The 17381-nt window shown below is 37.4% G+C and overlaps 1 protein-coding gene across 1 annotated transcript; it reads left to right on the plus strand.

Moving 5' to 3' along the window:
• Positions 1–915: 915 nt before the first annotated feature.
• LOC309869665 (olfactory receptor 8S1-like) lies at positions 916–1854 on the plus strand (the record flags this gene model as incomplete). Its single annotated transcript, XM_082741100.1, has 1 exon — positions 916–1854. One exon carries the CDS (start codon positions 916–918, stop codon positions 1852–1854), a length of 939 nt encoding a protein of 312 aa, XP_082597226.1.
• Positions 1855–17381: the final 15527 nt, after the last annotated feature.

The raw sequence follows: 17381 nt of genomic DNA on the forward strand, positions 1-17381 counted from the left end.
GAGCAGAGGAGGAAAGTTACTGGTAATGGTTTCAAAGTGACTTCTTACACATCTCTTGATAAAAGCATGTGAAGTAATACCAGTGACAGCAACATCAGCAGTAACAGCTTTGGTTTTCGAAAGTGCTTCACTGATGTGAGAATATATGACTTTTGCCTAGACTTAAAAACCTCAAATAATAGGAAGGAGGAGGAGGAGAGATGGTAGAAGCATCATTAAGTTAGAAGTAGGTGCTTTTGAAGAACTTTACATATAATTTCATATTTAATCCTAAAAACCCTCTGTGGTACTGTTACTATCTGCCTTTAGTGTGCAAGGATATTGAGGTAAAGAGCTTTATGTATCTTGTGTGAAGTGATAGCTTATTAGGATTTGAGGATTTGAACCTAGTTTAATATAGAAACCCACATGATTAGCCACTCTTCTCTGATGCCCACTTATTCCCTAGGCATCAGCTTTTCAGAACTACCCATGTTTTAACAGCCTGTGGGCTGCACTCTTTCTCAGTACTGAGCCTTTGGGTGCTTTTTTATTCAAATTAAATATGTGTCAGAAACACATTTCCAAAAGCAATCATACACTTTCTTAAAAAGTTTTGTTAAATTCGCTCAATTTACTATCATTATTGACCCTCATTAAATCACAGTTTATGCTGCCATTGCATTAGTTACAGTATACATTCTCTCTTCATATCTATATTCTTCAACAGACAATATTAAGAACAGGGCCCATATTTTAATCATCTTTTTTTTAAGTGGTTGACACAAAACCCAGGTAATAATAGAAAGCAAAATTGTTTACTGGATAACAGTGATATAAAAAGAGAACCAATGCAATCAGAAAGCTCCTTGGGGGAATAAAAGACCTTTGGCTCCTATGCTTTTTTATATTACTTCTAGGAGAAGGCCTTTGTAAATGGACTTGGGGAACTACAGCACAATCACAGAGTTTATCCTCCTTGGGCTCTCTGCCAACTCCCACATCCAGGCCGCACTCTTTGTGCTCTTCCTGGGGATTTACTTGCTGACTATCATGGGGAACCTGATGCTGCTGCTGGTGATAAGGGCTGATTTCCACCTCCACACCCCCATGTACTTCTTCCTGAGTCACCTTTCTTTTGTTGATATCTGCTTCTCTTCGGTCACTGTGCCCAAGATGCTGGAGAACCTTCTGTCTCAGAAGAAAACAATATCAGTAGAGGGCTGCCTCACTCAAGTCTTCTTTGTGTTTGTTGCTGCAGGAACTGAAGCCTGTCTGCTTTCTGTAATGGCCTATGACCGCTATGCTGCCATCTGCCACCCTCTGCTCTATGGACAGATCATGAGTAAACAACTGTATATGCAGCTTGCGTGGGGCTCTTGGGGACTGGGCTTTCTGGATGCATTCATCAACATCTTCCTAGCTATGAAGATGGTCTTCTGCAAGGCCCAAATCATCCCCCACTTCAGCTGTGAAATGCCCTCTCTCCTCTCACTGTCTTGTTCTGATATCTCCAGAAACCTCATTGCTTTGCTCTGTTCCACTCTTCTGCATGGGCTAGGAACCTTCCTTTTGGTCTTCTTATCCTATGCCTGTATTATCACCACCATTCTGAGCATCATCTCCACCACAGGCAGAAGCAAGGCCTTCTCCACCTGCTCCTCCCACCTCACCGCAGTGACACTTTACTATGGTTCAGGTTTGCTCCGCAATCTCATGCCAAATTCAGGTTCCCCACTTGAGCTGATCTTTTCTGTGCAGTATACTGTACTCACTCCCATGCTGAATCCTCTCATCTATAGCCTGAAGAACAAGGAGGTGAAGGCAGCTCTGACAAGAACTTTGGAAAAGTATTTGCAACATATCAGGTGCTGAAATGAAAACAAAATGGTGGAGAACTGGAATATATCTGCATACAAAAGGACATTCAGTGAGTTTACAATAGTAAGGTATGCTTACCATGGCAGATGCTGCAACATAAAATAGAAGTCCATTAGAAAATGACAGAAAGAAATTATAGGAAGAATGATTCAATTCCTTTTCAAGGCAAACAAATTATGAAATAACCACCTTAATCTAGAGAGTTTTATTATTCATATTTGTTCATTTTTCTCATTACAGAACATTAACCTTAAACTAGTTAATCTTAGGCTTTCATTTTGTAAAATCATTAGTCTCACTAATCTATCATAACTTGTATTGACTTTTGGGAACACTCTTTTGAGAAGAAGGTAGGGTCCTGGATCTATAAGAAAGAAAAGTTATAGATAAGGGTAAATGGCAAGAAAGTTAAAGAATTCCAACTGGATGTCTTTAGAAGACAGGTATGGAAAGCTGAAAGTTCTGCAGGGAAACAATAAGCATATTGATGCAGAGCTCAGACTCACATAATTTCCAAGAACTTTTCTGTATGTTCGGGATGGTGGCCAGATCTCCAGTGTGAGAGGCTGCAAGAAGGCTCTGGGTCTCTAGAAACCTCATTTCTCACATAGTCTTCACTCAGAATTGTATTTTCTACAATTAGCTAATCTTACTCCTGTTCTTTTTCTTATGGAGTGCAGGCTATGAGCTCTAGACAAATAATCTGGTCTTGATCTCATCACAAGTGAATCCTAAACCATCCTTGTCTCCCATCTTTCAGCTGTGAAACAACTGGTCACTGCTTAGGAACCAGTGGTTTACTGGCTTTAAGGCACTGCGCATCACTCCCACATAATTCACTTTTACCTATAAAACATAAACTCATTCTCACATTGTTTCTGATTTATTTAATCCATATTTTACAATTATCTAATCCACTGTATTTAAGTAAAAAGGGGCAAAACCAAGTACAAACTATTCACTTAATTCATGTAATATTAGCTTGCACTTTTGGGGTACCTGGGTGACTCAGTCATTTGAGCGTCCAACTCTTGATTTATGGCTCAGGTCATGATCTCAGGGCTGTGAGAATCCCACATTGAGTTCCAAGCTTGGCATAGAGACTGCTTAAGATTCTATCTCTCCCCCTGCTTTCCTTTCCCTCTCCCCCCATCACGTGTGTGCTCTCTCTTTCTCTTTCTCTCTCCATTCTTTAAAAAAAAAAATAGCTTGCACTTTTCTCAAGCTTCTTTTGAAAACGCATTTTATTCCAGTTGTCAATTATAAAGGCTCTTCCTCCCCATCTGGCCATTTATAACTCACAGTAACAGCCTCTTCTCATTTGATACTCCAGAAAACGCTAAATGCATTATCTCCCTCTGCAAACAATAGGGTATTTAAGGCCTTCTTTGGATTCTGTTACCTAAGGTGAAGCACCAGCAGACCCTCCAATGTCAAGCTTCCTAGGGTGAAGGACAGTGAAAAGTCCTGCACCTGAAATGAAGGCTGGTTATAGTCAGTGCACAGATGTCACAGATGGAAAATGATTGAGAGAAAGATACCAACAGACTCAGTTAAATTCCCTTTATAATAAGTAAACTTGATGCCTACAGTGTTACTCTACTGCTTATTTTACTGCCTCAAGGCCTAAAGGATTTTCTTTAGACCTTAGAGAAACTCTTCTGACCATTCTCTCAAGGATTTTTGTGCTCTTCTGGCCTGCAGAAATTTGAGGATATTGGCATATCCTTTATATTGGCCTTCCCAAGAGACATAAATAACTGGTAGCAGTCCTAGTATATACCTGAGTGCTTTTTGCTGAAAGGTTGAATTCATAAGAAAATTCTCAATATTAATTTCCAATTTTCACCATTTCCTAAACAGGTCTGAAGTCTCTTCCTATAAGACAGGTAACAAAAAAACAAACAAATAAAAAAAGCCAGCAAATATGCCAGATACGGAAGCTTGCAATGTGACAGTTCATGCTAAGTTTTTCAGTTTTACCCTAGTTTCATCATGTTCTTTGCTTTTTTACTTAAAACCTTTGCAATCTATTCTATTATTTTTATCACTTTATCCTTATGGAAAATATGTCATTTCCATAAGTTGAGCAAACATATATATTCTAATTAAAGAATGATTATGAGGGACGCCTGGGTGGCTCAGTTGGTTAAGCAGCTGCCTTCGGCTCAGGTCATGATCCCAGCGTCCTGGGATCGAGTCCCACATCGGGCTCCTTGCTCAGCAGGGAGTCTGCTTCTCCCTCTGCCTCTGCCTACCATTCTGTCTGCCTGTGCTCGCTCTCTTCCCCCCCCCTCTGATAAATAAATAAAATCTTAAAAAAAAATAAATAAAAAAATAAAGAATGATTATGAAATGCATACATACATACTACTCAGCTTAAGAAATTATTCATTTTGCCATCTCTTCTTTACTCCCCAAAACTGCCTGCTACTCTGAACTTGTTAATCATTTTCTTTTGTTTTCTTTGTCTAACTTAGTTTTACCTATTCTGAACTTTAAAAACAGAATTATGATATATGTTTGTTGTGGTTTGCTTCTCTTCATCTATAAGAAGTTATCACCAATCAGAGCCCTGGTTTTGGCACTCAGCTGTTATTGGTCTAAAACTGCTAGCATTGACAGCTGCTTGTTTCAGTAAGGGATTCTATACACTTACGCCTAAGACAGAAGTTTTCAGATTTGGTTCCTAACCAAAACTTTTCTCAGGTTAGGGGTTTAGAGTCCAAATGTACCTTCTGACAAGGCCTACCCTGGAATGTAGAACAGAAATTATGATGTAGATAATCCAGAAGTAAATTTCAATGGTTTAGAAGAACTAACTCATTATTTTACTCTGATATTATAGCAGAATGAGTATATCCAGACACAAAAAGCAGATTGATAGTTGTAAAGGAAGGAAGAATGGAGAGTTGTTGCTTAATGTGTACGAGGGTGTATTTTGTTTTTTTGTTGGCTTTTTGGTTTTTTTTGAGCTGATGAAAATGTCTTGGCTCTAGAGAGAGGTAGTGGTTACACAGCATTGTGAATATACCAAGCAATATTGAATTGTGTACTTTTTTAAAAAGTTTTTATTAAAATTTCAGTTAGTTAACATACAGTGTAATATTAGTTTCAGTTGTACAATTTAGTTATTCGGCATGTCCATACAAAACCTGGTGCTCATCACAAGTGCCCTCCTTAATCCCCAGCACCTATTTAACCCATCCCCCACTCACCTTCACCTCCCCTCTAGTAACCATCAGTTTATTCTCTATAGTCTAGAGTCTGTATCTTGGCTTGCCTTTCTCTCATTTTTTCCCTATGCTCATTTATTTTGTTTCTTAAATTCCACATATGAATGAAATTATATGGTATTTGTCTTTCTTTGACTGACTTATTTCACTTAGCCTAATATACTCTAGCTTTATCCATGTCATTGCAGATGGCAAGATTTCATTCCTTTTTATGGCTGAGTAATATTCCATTGTGTATATATACCGCATCTTCTTTATCCATTCATCGGTCAGTAGACATTTGGTCTGTTTCCACAATTTGACTATTGTAGATAGCTATAAACATCCAGGGAGCATGTATCCCTTCAAATTAGTATTTTTGTATTCTTTGGATAAGTGCCTAGTTGTACAACTGCTGGATCATAAGGTAGTTCTATTTTCAAAGTTTTGAGGACCCTCTGTACTATTTTCCAGAATAGCTGCACCAGTTTGCATTCCTACCAACAGAATGGGAGGGTTCCCATTTCTCTGCAACCTTGCCAACACCTATTGTTTCTTGTGTTGTAAATTTTAGGCATTCTGACAGGTGTGAGGTAATATCTCACTATAGGTTTTTTTTTTATATTTTATTCATTTATTTGAGAGAGAGAGATCATAAGAGAGAAAGAACATGAGAAGGAGGTAGAAGGAGAAGTAGGCACACAGCTGAGCAGGTAGGCAGAGGGAGGGCTTGATCCCAGGACCCTGAGATCATCACCTGAGCTGAAGGCAGATGCTTAACCAACTGAGCTGCCTAGGTGCCCCATCTCACTGTAGTTTTGATTCATATTTCCCTGATGATGAATGATGTTAAACATCTTTTCATGTTTCTGTTGGGCATCAGTATATCTTCTTTAGAAAAATGTCTATTCATTTCTTCTGCCTGTTTTTAATTGGATTATTTGTTTTCAGGGTGTTAAGTTTGATAAGTTCTTCATATATTTTGGATACTAACCCTTTATCAGACATGTCATTTGCAATTATCTTATCCTACTCTGAAGGGTGCCTTTTAGTTTTGTTGATTTTAGTTTAGTTTTGTTGATTGTTTCTTTTGTTGTGCAGAAGAAGCTTTATATTCACAACTCAATCAAGGTGGTGCAAAACATTAATAAAAGAAAGGATAAGAACCATATGATACTTTCAACTGATGCAGAAAAAGCATCTGACAAAGTATAACATCCATTCATAATAAAAAAAAAAAAACCTCAACAAAGTAGGATTAGAGGGAATATACCTCAATATAAGAAAGGCTATATGTGGAAATTCCATAGCTAATATCATCCTCAGTGGGAAAAAACCAAGAGCTTTTACTCTATAGTCATGAACAAAACAGAGATGTCCAATCTCTCCACTGTTATTTAAAATAACACTGGAAGTCCTAGCCACAGTAATTAGACAATAAAAAGAAATAGAACATCCAAATTGGCAAAGAAGTCAAACTTTCCCTATTTACAGATGATGTGATACTCTATATAGAAAACCCTAAATATTCCACAAGAAAAAATTGCTAGAACTATTACATGAATCCAGTAAAGTCACAGATACAAAAACAACATACAGAAATGTGTTGCATTTCTGTACACTAATAATGAAGCAGCATAAAGAGAGGTTAAGGAATCTACCCCATTTATAATTGTACCAAAAACAATAAGATACTAGGAATAAACCTAATAAGTTAAAGATCTGTACTCTGAAAACTATAAAATACTGATGAAAGAAATTGAAGATGACACAAAGAAATGGAAAGGCTTCTATGCTCATGAATCAGAAGACCAAATATTGTTAAAATATCCATACTACTCAAAGCAATCTACATATTTAATGCAATCCCTATCAAAATGCCATCAACATTTTTCACAGAGCTAGAACAAATAATCCTAAAATTTGTATGGAACCACAAAAGACCCTGAATAGCAAAAGCAATCTTGAAATAGAAAAACAAAGCTGGAAGTATCACAACTCCAGATTCAAGTTATATTACAAACCAATATGAGACTTGCACAAAAATAGACACGTACATCAATGGACCAAAATAGAAAACCCAAAAATGGACCCACAACTATATAGTTAACAAATCTTCAACAAAGCAAGAAAGAATATCCAATGGAAAAAAGACAGTCTCAGCAATAAATGGGGTTAGGAAAACTGGACAGCAACATGCAAAATAATGAAACTGGACCACTTTCTTACAGCATACACAAAAATAAATTCAAAATTGTTGACAGACCTAAATGTGAGATAGGAAGCCATTAAAATTCTAGAGAACACCAACTATAACCTCTTTTACCTCAGCTGCAACAACTTCTTACTAAGTATGTCTCCTGAGGCAAGGGAAATGAAAGCAAAAATAAACTATTGGGACTTCATCAGAATGGGGCACCTGGGTGGCTCAATTCAGTTCAGGTCATGATTCCTGGACCCTGGGATTGAGCCCTGCATTGGGCTCCCTGCTTGGCTGGGAGCCTGCTTCTCTCTCTGTCTCTGTCCCTCCCCCTGTTCCTGTGCTGTCTCTCAAATAAATAAATAAAATCTTTAAAAAAATGGTTAATTTTATGGTGCATGGATCTTATCTCAAATAACAATATTAATACCTTTAATCTCACAGATGTTTTAGAGATCCTGAAACACATGTTTTTAATGAACAATCCTTAATTCTTGCTCAGAAAATTTATTCAGAACATGCACTTTATTTCAAATGCTCCTTTTTGGAAAGAATGCCACAATTTTAAAATAATTTTAGGTAATAATAGTTTTTATGAGCATTTTTCTAAACCACTGTTTTTATTTCTGACAATTTTAACTTCCATTTGCCAACAGTGTCCATAATCCCGTATTCCATTATTTTTACTTTCCAATGTAATATAAATATACTTTGATAGTCTTTATAATTTTAATAACCACCTAAATTTCCAGACAATTCTGTAAATTATTAAACACTATTCTGAAGTTATATGTAGTATTGTAACATATGTTATATCTGTAGAAGAATGTATATATGTACGTATCCATAAGTCTATATATATGGCAAAAATTGATAGATATGAAGTGAGAAGTTATAGTCAAAGACCAGTAATGAATATTACAAGTAGATAATCAATAAGGAAAAGAGTTGAAAAAAATAAGTAAATAAATTGTAGATAATATAAGCCAGGTTTCTCACTATCAGAGAAAGTACAAATAACCAAGGAGGGAAGACTATAAATAACTCTGTGGTGCTGAATTTGATTCAAAGAATATCAGTATGAGATCATAATTGTGCTAATATATACATAGATAGAACCAGAAAATGGATATATGTGCATACCTGAGTTAGAATGCATATAATCATTTCCTAGCTATATCCACTGAAGGGTCAAGAAGTGGTGACCCCTCAATAGCAATGAGAACACACAGCACACAGATCTTGGGGGCTATTTGTCTGTCCTAGTTTTTATTAAATTCCATTTAGTTAACATACATTGTAATATTAATTTCAGGAGCAAAATTTACAGTATCAGGTGTTGGATGTAAGTGTTGAATCAGATCCTGATTTTTATTTTTTTTTATTTTTTTTAAAGATTTTATTTATTTATTCGACAGAGAGAGATCACAAGTAGGCAGAGAGGAAGGCAGAGAGAGAGGAGGAAGCAGGCTCCCTGCTGAGCAGAGAGCCCGATGTGGGACTCAATCCCAGGACCCTGAGATCATCACCTGAGCCGAAGGCAGCAGCTTAACCCACTGAGCCACCCAGGCACCCAGATCCTGATTTTTAAATACCATTTTCTAACAAAAGGAAACAAGGCTCCTTGATTCTAGGGCTGCGACAGGAAAACACAAGATGAACCTAGGGCATTTTATAGTGCCAGAAGTAAGATCATGTTTAAAAAAAAGTGAACACAGCATGTCAAAATGACATGGGAGCCAATCTGAAAGAACTCCCAATGCCCACATATGAAACTATTTGAGCAACAAATAAATAGCAATAATATTGGATATACCCCAGAAAATAAGATACATATGCATGAATCTATTCCTTTATAAATAAAGGATTGAATAAATGAATAAATCAGAGATAAGGAACAAATATTACAGGATTCCAATTAATATATGTAAAGAGTCTTACTTCCAGGAGGCAATGCTTTAATTCTCCTCCTCTTTAGTATGGTCTGGACTCAGTGACTCACTTCCAAACAACAGAGTACAGAAAGGGAAAAATAATTACAGGGAACAGGCCTGGCAGATACCATTTTAATCAAGTGATCAAGCATAACATCATCAGTAATAAATCATGTTTTTATCATGTACTCCCTGTTATGATGTGATGTAAAGAGTATTTCACCTTTGTGACTTTCTTCCCAAAATCAGTCAAGAAAACAAAGAGGCAACCCATGGAATGGGAGAAGATATTTGCAAATGACAGTACAGACAAAAGGTTGATATCCAGGATCTATAAAGAACTCCTCAAACTCAACACACACAAAACAGACAATCATATCAAAAAATGGGCAGATGATATGGACAGACACTTCTCCAATGAAGACATACAAATGGCTATCAGACACATGAAAAAATGTTCATCATCACTAGCCATCAGGGAGATTCAAATTAAAACCACATTGAGATATCACCTTACACCAGTTAGAATGGCCAAAATTAGCAAGACAGGAAACAACATGTGTTGGAGGGGATGTGGAGAAAGGGGAACCCTCTTCCACTGTTGGTGGGAATGCAAGTTGGTGCAGCCACTTTCGAGAACAGTGTAGAGATTCCTCAAGAAATTAAAAATAGAACTTCCCTATGACCCTGCCATTGCACTCCTGGGTATTTACCCCAAAGATACAGATGTCGTGAAAAGAAGGGCCATCTGTACCCCAATGTTTATAGCAGCAATGGCCACGGTCACCAAACTGTGGAAAGAACCAAGATGCCCTTCAAGGGACGAGTGGATAAGGAAGATGTGGTCCATACACACTATGGAGTATTATGCCTCCATCAGAAAGGATGAATACCCAACTTTTGTAACAACATGGACGGGACTGGAAGAGTTTATGCTGAGTGAAATCAGTCAAGCAGAGAGAGTCAATTATCATATGGTTTCACTTATTTGTGGAGCATAACAAAAAGCATGCAGGACATGGGGAGTTAGAGAGAAGGGGGTTGGGGTAAATTGGAAGGGGAGGTGAATCATGAGAGACTATGGACTCGGAAAAACAATCTGAGGGGTTTGAAGTGGCGGCGGGGGGGGGGAGGTCGGGGTACCAGGTGGTAGGTATTATAGAGGGCACGGATTGCATGGAGCACTGGGTGTGGTGAAAAAAAAATAATGATACTGTTATGCTGAAAATAAATAAATGAAAAAAATAAAAAAATAATAATAATTTTAAAAAACAACAAAAAAAACAATGAATCTTGGAACACTGAAAAAATAAAATTTAAAAAAAAAACGTGGGGGAAAAAAAGTCCAGGAACACAAAGGCAATATGCAAAATATATTTGATGAAGGAATTCTGCAAAAATGGTGGAATAAGATCCTCCTAACATTATCTCCTCTCTAAAGACAAAGAGGACAGGCAAAAACAGTCAGAAGCACTTCTTCAAAACTCTGGAATTTACCAAAGGCTTGCAGCAATTCTTGAGACATTTAATGAAGAAAAGTGGTTGAATCTCCTTTTTAATTATTCTTATTGTTTTTTATTTCAAGATGAATGACATAGACAGTCAAATTGATTATATACATCATATCAAGAAAACTTCCAATAACATGCAATATGCTTTTTTTTTTTGAAGGGAGAGTGCAATATATTAAATTACTAACTTTAAGCATTGTAACTAAAATAGATTTTAATTTACAACATTGTAGACAATTAACATTCCTTATTGATCTATTTTGTCCAGTTATTTATTGTAGCAATGCTTCAACTATTCCTTATCAACACAAAGTTTATAATGATCTGTAAAAAAAAGTCTCACAGGAACAGAGCCAGTAAATTGTAATAAAACCTTTTATAATATCTTTTATAATTTTCTCATTGTACTCATCCCACACGCTGAATCTTTTTAAAAGCAGAGATCCAGGAAGAAATAGAAAGCCTGAACAGACCCATAACCAGTAAGGAGATTGAAACAGTCATTAAAAATCTTCAAACAAACAAAAGCCCAGGGCCAGATGGCTTCCCGGGGGAATTCTACCAAACATTTAAAGAAGAACTAATTCCTATTCTCCTGAAACTGTTCCAAAAAATAGAAATGGAAGGAAAACTTCCAAACTCATTTTATGAGGCCAGCATCACCTTGATCCCAAAACCGGACAAGGATCCCACCAAAAAAGAGAGCTATAGACCGATATCCTTGATGAACACAGATGCGAAAATACTCAACAAAATACTAGCCAATAGGATTCAACAGTACATTAAAAAGATTATTCACCACGACCAAGTGGGATTTATTCCAGGGCTGCAAGGTTGGTTCAACATCCGCAAATCAGTCAATGTGATACAACACATCAATAAAAGAAAGAACAAGAACCATATGATACTTTCAATAGATGCTGAAAAAGCATTTGACAAAGTACAGCATCCCTTCCTGATCAAAACTCTTCAAAGTGTAGGGATAGAGGGCACATACCTCAATATCATCAAAGCCATCTATGAAAAACCCACTGCAAATATCATTCTCAATGGAGAAAAACTGAAAGCTTTTCCACTAAGGTCAGGAACACGGCAGAGATGTCCATTATCACCACTGCTGTTCAACATAGTACTAGAGGTCCTAGCCTCAGCAATCAGACAACAAAAGGAAATTAAAGGCATCCAAATCGGAAAAGAAGAAGTCAAATTATCACTCTTCGCAGATGATATGATACTATATGTGGAAAACCCAAAAGACTCCACTCCAAAACTGCTAGAACTTATACAGGAATTCAGTAAAGTGTCAGGATATAAAATCAATGCACAGAAATCAGTTGCATTTCTCTACACCAACAGCAAGACAGAAGAAAGAGATATTAAGGAGTCAATCCCATTTACAATTGCATCCAAAACCATAAGATACCTAGGAATAAACCTAACCAAAGAGACACAGAATCTATAGAAAACTATAAAGTACTCATGAAAGAAATTGAAGAAGACACAAAGAAATGGAAAATGTTCCATGCTCCTGGATTGGAAGAATAAATATTGTGGAAATGTCTATGCTACCTGAAGCAATCTACACATTTAATGCAATTCCTATCAAAGTACCATCCATCTTTTTCAAAGAAATGGAACAAATAATGCTAAAATTTATATGGAACCAGAAAAGACTTCGAATAGCCAAAGGGATACTGAAAAAGAAAGCCAACGTTGGTGGCATCACAATTCCGGACTTCAAGCTCTATTACAAAGCTGTCATCATCAAGACAGCATGGTACTGGCACAAAAACAGACACATAGATCAATGGAACAGAATAGAGAGCCCAGAAATAGACCCTCAAATCTATGGTCAACTCATCTTCGACAAAGCAGGAAAGAATGTCCAATGGAAAAAAGACAGCCTCTTCAATAAATGGTGCTGGGAAAATTGGACAGCCACATGCAGAAAAATGAAATTGGACCATTTCCTTACACCACACACAAAAATAGACTCAAAATGGATGAAGGACCTCAATGTGAGAAAGGAATCCATCAAAATCCTTGAGGAGAACACAGGCAGCAACCTCTTCGACCTCTGCCGCAGCAACATCTTCCTAGGAACAACGCAAAAGGCAAGGGAAGCAACGGAAAAAAATGAACTTTGGGATTTCATCAAGATCAAAAGCTTTTGCACAGCAAAGGAAACAGTTAACAAAATCAAAAGACAACTGACAGAATGGGAGAAGATATTTGCAAATGACATATCAGATAAAGGACTAGTGTCCAGAATCTATAAAGAACTTAGCAAACTCAACACCCAAAGAACAAATAATCCAATCAAGAAATGGGCAGAGGACATGAACAGACATTTCTGCAAAGAAGACATCCAGATGGCCAACAGACACATGAAAAAGTGCTCCATATCACTCGGCATCAGGGAAATACAAATCAAAACCACAATGAGATATCACCTCACACCAGTCAGAATGGCTAAAATCAACAAGTCAGGAAATGACAGATGCTGGCGAGGATGTGGAGAAAGGGGAACTCTCCTACATTGTTGGTGGGAATGCAAGCTGGTGCAGCCACTCTGGAAAACAGCATGGAGGTTCCTCAAAATGTTGAAAATAGAACTGCCCTATGACCCAGCAATTGCACTATTGGGTATTTACCCTAAAGATACAAATGTAGTGATCCAAAGGGGCACATGCACCCGAATGTTTATAGCAGCAATGTCCACAATAGCCAAACTATGGAAAGAACCTAGATGTCCATCAACAGATGAATGGATCAAGAAGATGTGGTATATATACACAATGGAATACTATGCAGCCATCAAAAGAAATGAATACTTGCCATTTCCGACAACATGGATGGAACTAGAGCGAATCATGCTTAGCGAAATAAGTCAAGCAGAGAAAGACAACTATCATATGATCTCCCTGATATGAGGAAGTGGTGATGCAACATGGAGGCTTAAGTGGGTAGGAGAAGAATCAATGAAACAAGATGGGATTGGGAGGGAGACAAACCATAAGTGACTCTTAATCTCACAAAACAAACTGAGGGTTGCTGGGGGGAGGGGGTTTGGGAGAAGGGGGTGGGATTATGGACATTGGGGAGGGTATGTGCTTTGGTGAGTGCTGTGAAGTGTGTAAACCTGGTGATTCACAGACCTGTACCCCTGGGGATAAAAATATATGTTTATAAAAAATAAAAAGTTAAAAAAAAAAAAAAAAAAGCAGAGATCGTTGTGGTACGTTGTTTGCCCCGCCCTCTTCCCACCCTCCCCCACTCTTCCCTAGATGTGAAAACCAATGTCTCTCAATCATGGTAAAAATTAACTGACAAGTAACCTCTGGAGAGGGAGGAATGGGGTTGGAGTTCCTTCAAGGACCCCCACCCCCATTGCCAGAGAACAGTCATCATTTTACCAGTCTGGTGATTCCCTGGAAGATATCACTCACAAGACTGCAGAGTATGAATAGTATTTTCTCCAAGGAAGTTTGTTGATAAAAATCAGAGGCAATTAGTCAACATCACACCTGTCTAAGGAAATAGATAAGAGTTGGGAAAAACAATAGGTTAATCTAAAACCTTAAAATGAGAAGCTGGGGAATGAGATGTCCATAGGGGGCTTTGAAAAGCTCCAACCTATTCCTTGGAATACCAAGATTCACCTATGTCATGGTCTGTGTGTGTAACCAAGATTGTATTTATGCTTGGGAAATGAATATATCACTAAAGGAATTGACCATTAAGAAAAACATTTTCTTCTTTCAGAAAATCTCCTCGTCGGATTGTTCTTAGACAATTTGTCCAGCTTCTGAACATTCAAGGAGGTGGTAGAAGAGGAGCTCTGCAGAGAGATTTTTTTTTTAAGATTTTTTATTTATTTATTTGACAGAGAGAGATGACAAGCAGGCAGAGAAGCAGGCAGAGAGGCAGGCAGAGAGAGAGGAGGAAGCAGGCTCCCTGCTGAGCAGAGAGCCAGATGCGGGGCTCCATCCCAGGACCCTGTGATCATGACCTGAGCTGAAGGCGGCGGCTTAACCCACTGAGCCACCCAGGCGCCCCTGCAAAGAGATTTTTGAGGGCACTGGGTACATGGATGGGAGAAGGGACATCAAAAAAGGGAAGGAGAAGGCCACCCATTTATCTTCCTCCATGGACCCAAGGTTCTGTGCCCATCACTACTTGACCCTCTAAGTTTAAGACCAATGTCATCCAATAGAACTTTCTGTAATGATGGAAATGTTCTTTAAAAGCCTTGTCTAAAAAAAAAAAAAAAATCGTCTGGTACAGGCACCACCAGTTATATGCACCTATTGAGCACTTGAAATGTATCTAATGTGAATGAGGAATTAAATTTTTCATTTTATTTAATTTTAATTATTATTATTTTTTAAATTTTATTTTATTTTTTCAGTGTTCCAAGATTGTAGCCATTAGTCTCATGTGTTCATTTAATTTAAATGTAATTAAATTAAATTTGAATTAAATTCGAAATTTAAATTAAAGACAATTAAAATTAAAATTAGTTTTAATTATTTTTAATTTAAATGAACACATCAGGCTACTGGCTACCATATTAGGCAGTGCAACTCTAAGCCAGAGGTTGGCAAACTTTCTATGCAAAGGGCTAAACAGCACATATAATTTTTTTTAAGTTTTTTTATTTATTTATTTGACAGACAGGGAGAGAGAGATCACAAGAAGGCAGAGAGGCAGGCAGAGGGGGAGGGGGATGCAGGCTCTCTGCTGAGCAGAGAGCCCAATGCAGGGCTCGATCCCAGGACCCTGAGATCATAACTTGAACCGGGGGCAGAGGCTTAACCCACTGAGCCACCCAGGTGTCCCCAGCATATATTTTTTATTTTGAGAATCATAAAGCCCCTGTTGCTACTATTCAACTCTGCCATTTTTTCACAAAATGAATCACAGACAATAACCAAAAGAATGAGCGTGGCTGTTCTATGAAATTTCATAGGCAGTGAGCCTTATTTGGCCTATGGTCATAGTTTGCCAGCCTCTGCTCTAGACCATCCAGATCCACAGATGCCCCAGGTTATCAGATGCTTTAGAGCTTATTTATCCCCCTGGACTGACCATTTTACTTTCATGTGGCCTCAGATTATTTCTTTAACTTTCCTAATCAATCACTTAAGATCTCTTTTTTTTTTTTTAGTTTCATATTTGATTGACCAGAATTAGAATTATGTAGCAGTAGTATTTGGGGATTTCAAGTTCACCACTTTGCGAGATACAATCATTGTAATATTTGGTGGTATTAGCATCTATAAGTTCCTTCAAGTTTAAAACTTGGATATAATTCTGACTCCCCTCTTTCATTTACCTTAAATATCCAGAAATGGTTAGAACTGAACTTCTCAGGATTTTTCTATCCCTTTTACCATAGCCCTAATTCAGACATTCATTATTTCAGAATTAAAATATAGACTTCTTTCTAGTCCATCTCCTTTCTAGTGGCTCTGCTCACTTCAAATCCATCTTCTATGCATATGATACAGTGTTACATATAAAAATATACATATTTTATATATACATATAATATACATATACATATGTATACATATACATATAAAAATATGCCTGTATTCTTCAAAGATCAAAGCCTTATGTGTAGTTCTTGGAGAAGTAAAATTCCAAGTTACTTTACTTAACATGACATATAAAATCACAGATAATTTACCTCTGCCTACCTCTAGTTCTCATCTGTAAATGATTTCAGTTTCAAATCACTAAATTTATTATTTTTCCCATATAAATCATACCATTTTTTAGCTATTCAAACTGACCATTTGACCACTCATCTTCAAGTATGCTGGTTCAGAAGTGTCTTCTGTCTACATCAATTTGCCTTTTGCATACTGCCATTTCAATACATAACACTTTTCTCCACTACTTCCTTGTCAGAGATATTACCCTCATTAGATGGTCAAAATTTCTATAGGCAGGGACTCTTCCATATCATTGTCATTATTACTGCAGCTCATTCTGGTTATTTAAAACTCTCTTTGATAAGCAGATGCCCAAGACAGTATCTCAGTACCACAGGATATGGGAAAACAAATTTGCTTTCACAGAAAAATATATCTTTATGTTTCTTTATTTTTTAATTAAGTTCAATTAGCCAACATATAGTACATTATTGGTTTTTGACATAGTGTTCAATGATCCATAGTTGCTTATAACACCCAGTGCTCACATATAAAATATGTATATTTTATATGTGCCCTTCTTAATGCCTATCACTCAGTTACCCTATCCCCTCACACCCCTCCTTTCTGTAACCTACAGTTGGTTTGCAGTGGTCCAGAGTGTCTCATTATTTCCTCCCTCTCTGATTTCTTCCCATTCAGGTTTCCTTCCCTTTGCTGTGGTCCTCCACACTATTCCTTATGTTCCACATATGAGTGAAATCATATGATAATTCCCCTTGTGTTTGACTTATTTCACTTAACATAATCCCCTCCAGTTCCATCCATGTCAATGTAAATGGTAGGATTCATCCTTCCTGATGGCTGAGTAATATTCCATTGTATGTATGAACCATATCTTCTTTATCCATTCATCTGTTGAAGATCTCTTCCACAGTTTGGCTATTTTGGGCATTGCTGATATGAACATTGGGATGCAGGTGCCCCTTCTTTTCACT

Source organism: Mustela nivalis (assembly GCF_964662115.1).
Source record: "Mustela nivalis genome assembly, chromosome: 7".
Classification (NCBI taxonomy): domain Eukaryota; kingdom Metazoa; phylum Chordata; class Mammalia; order Carnivora; family Mustelidae; genus Mustela; species Mustela nivalis.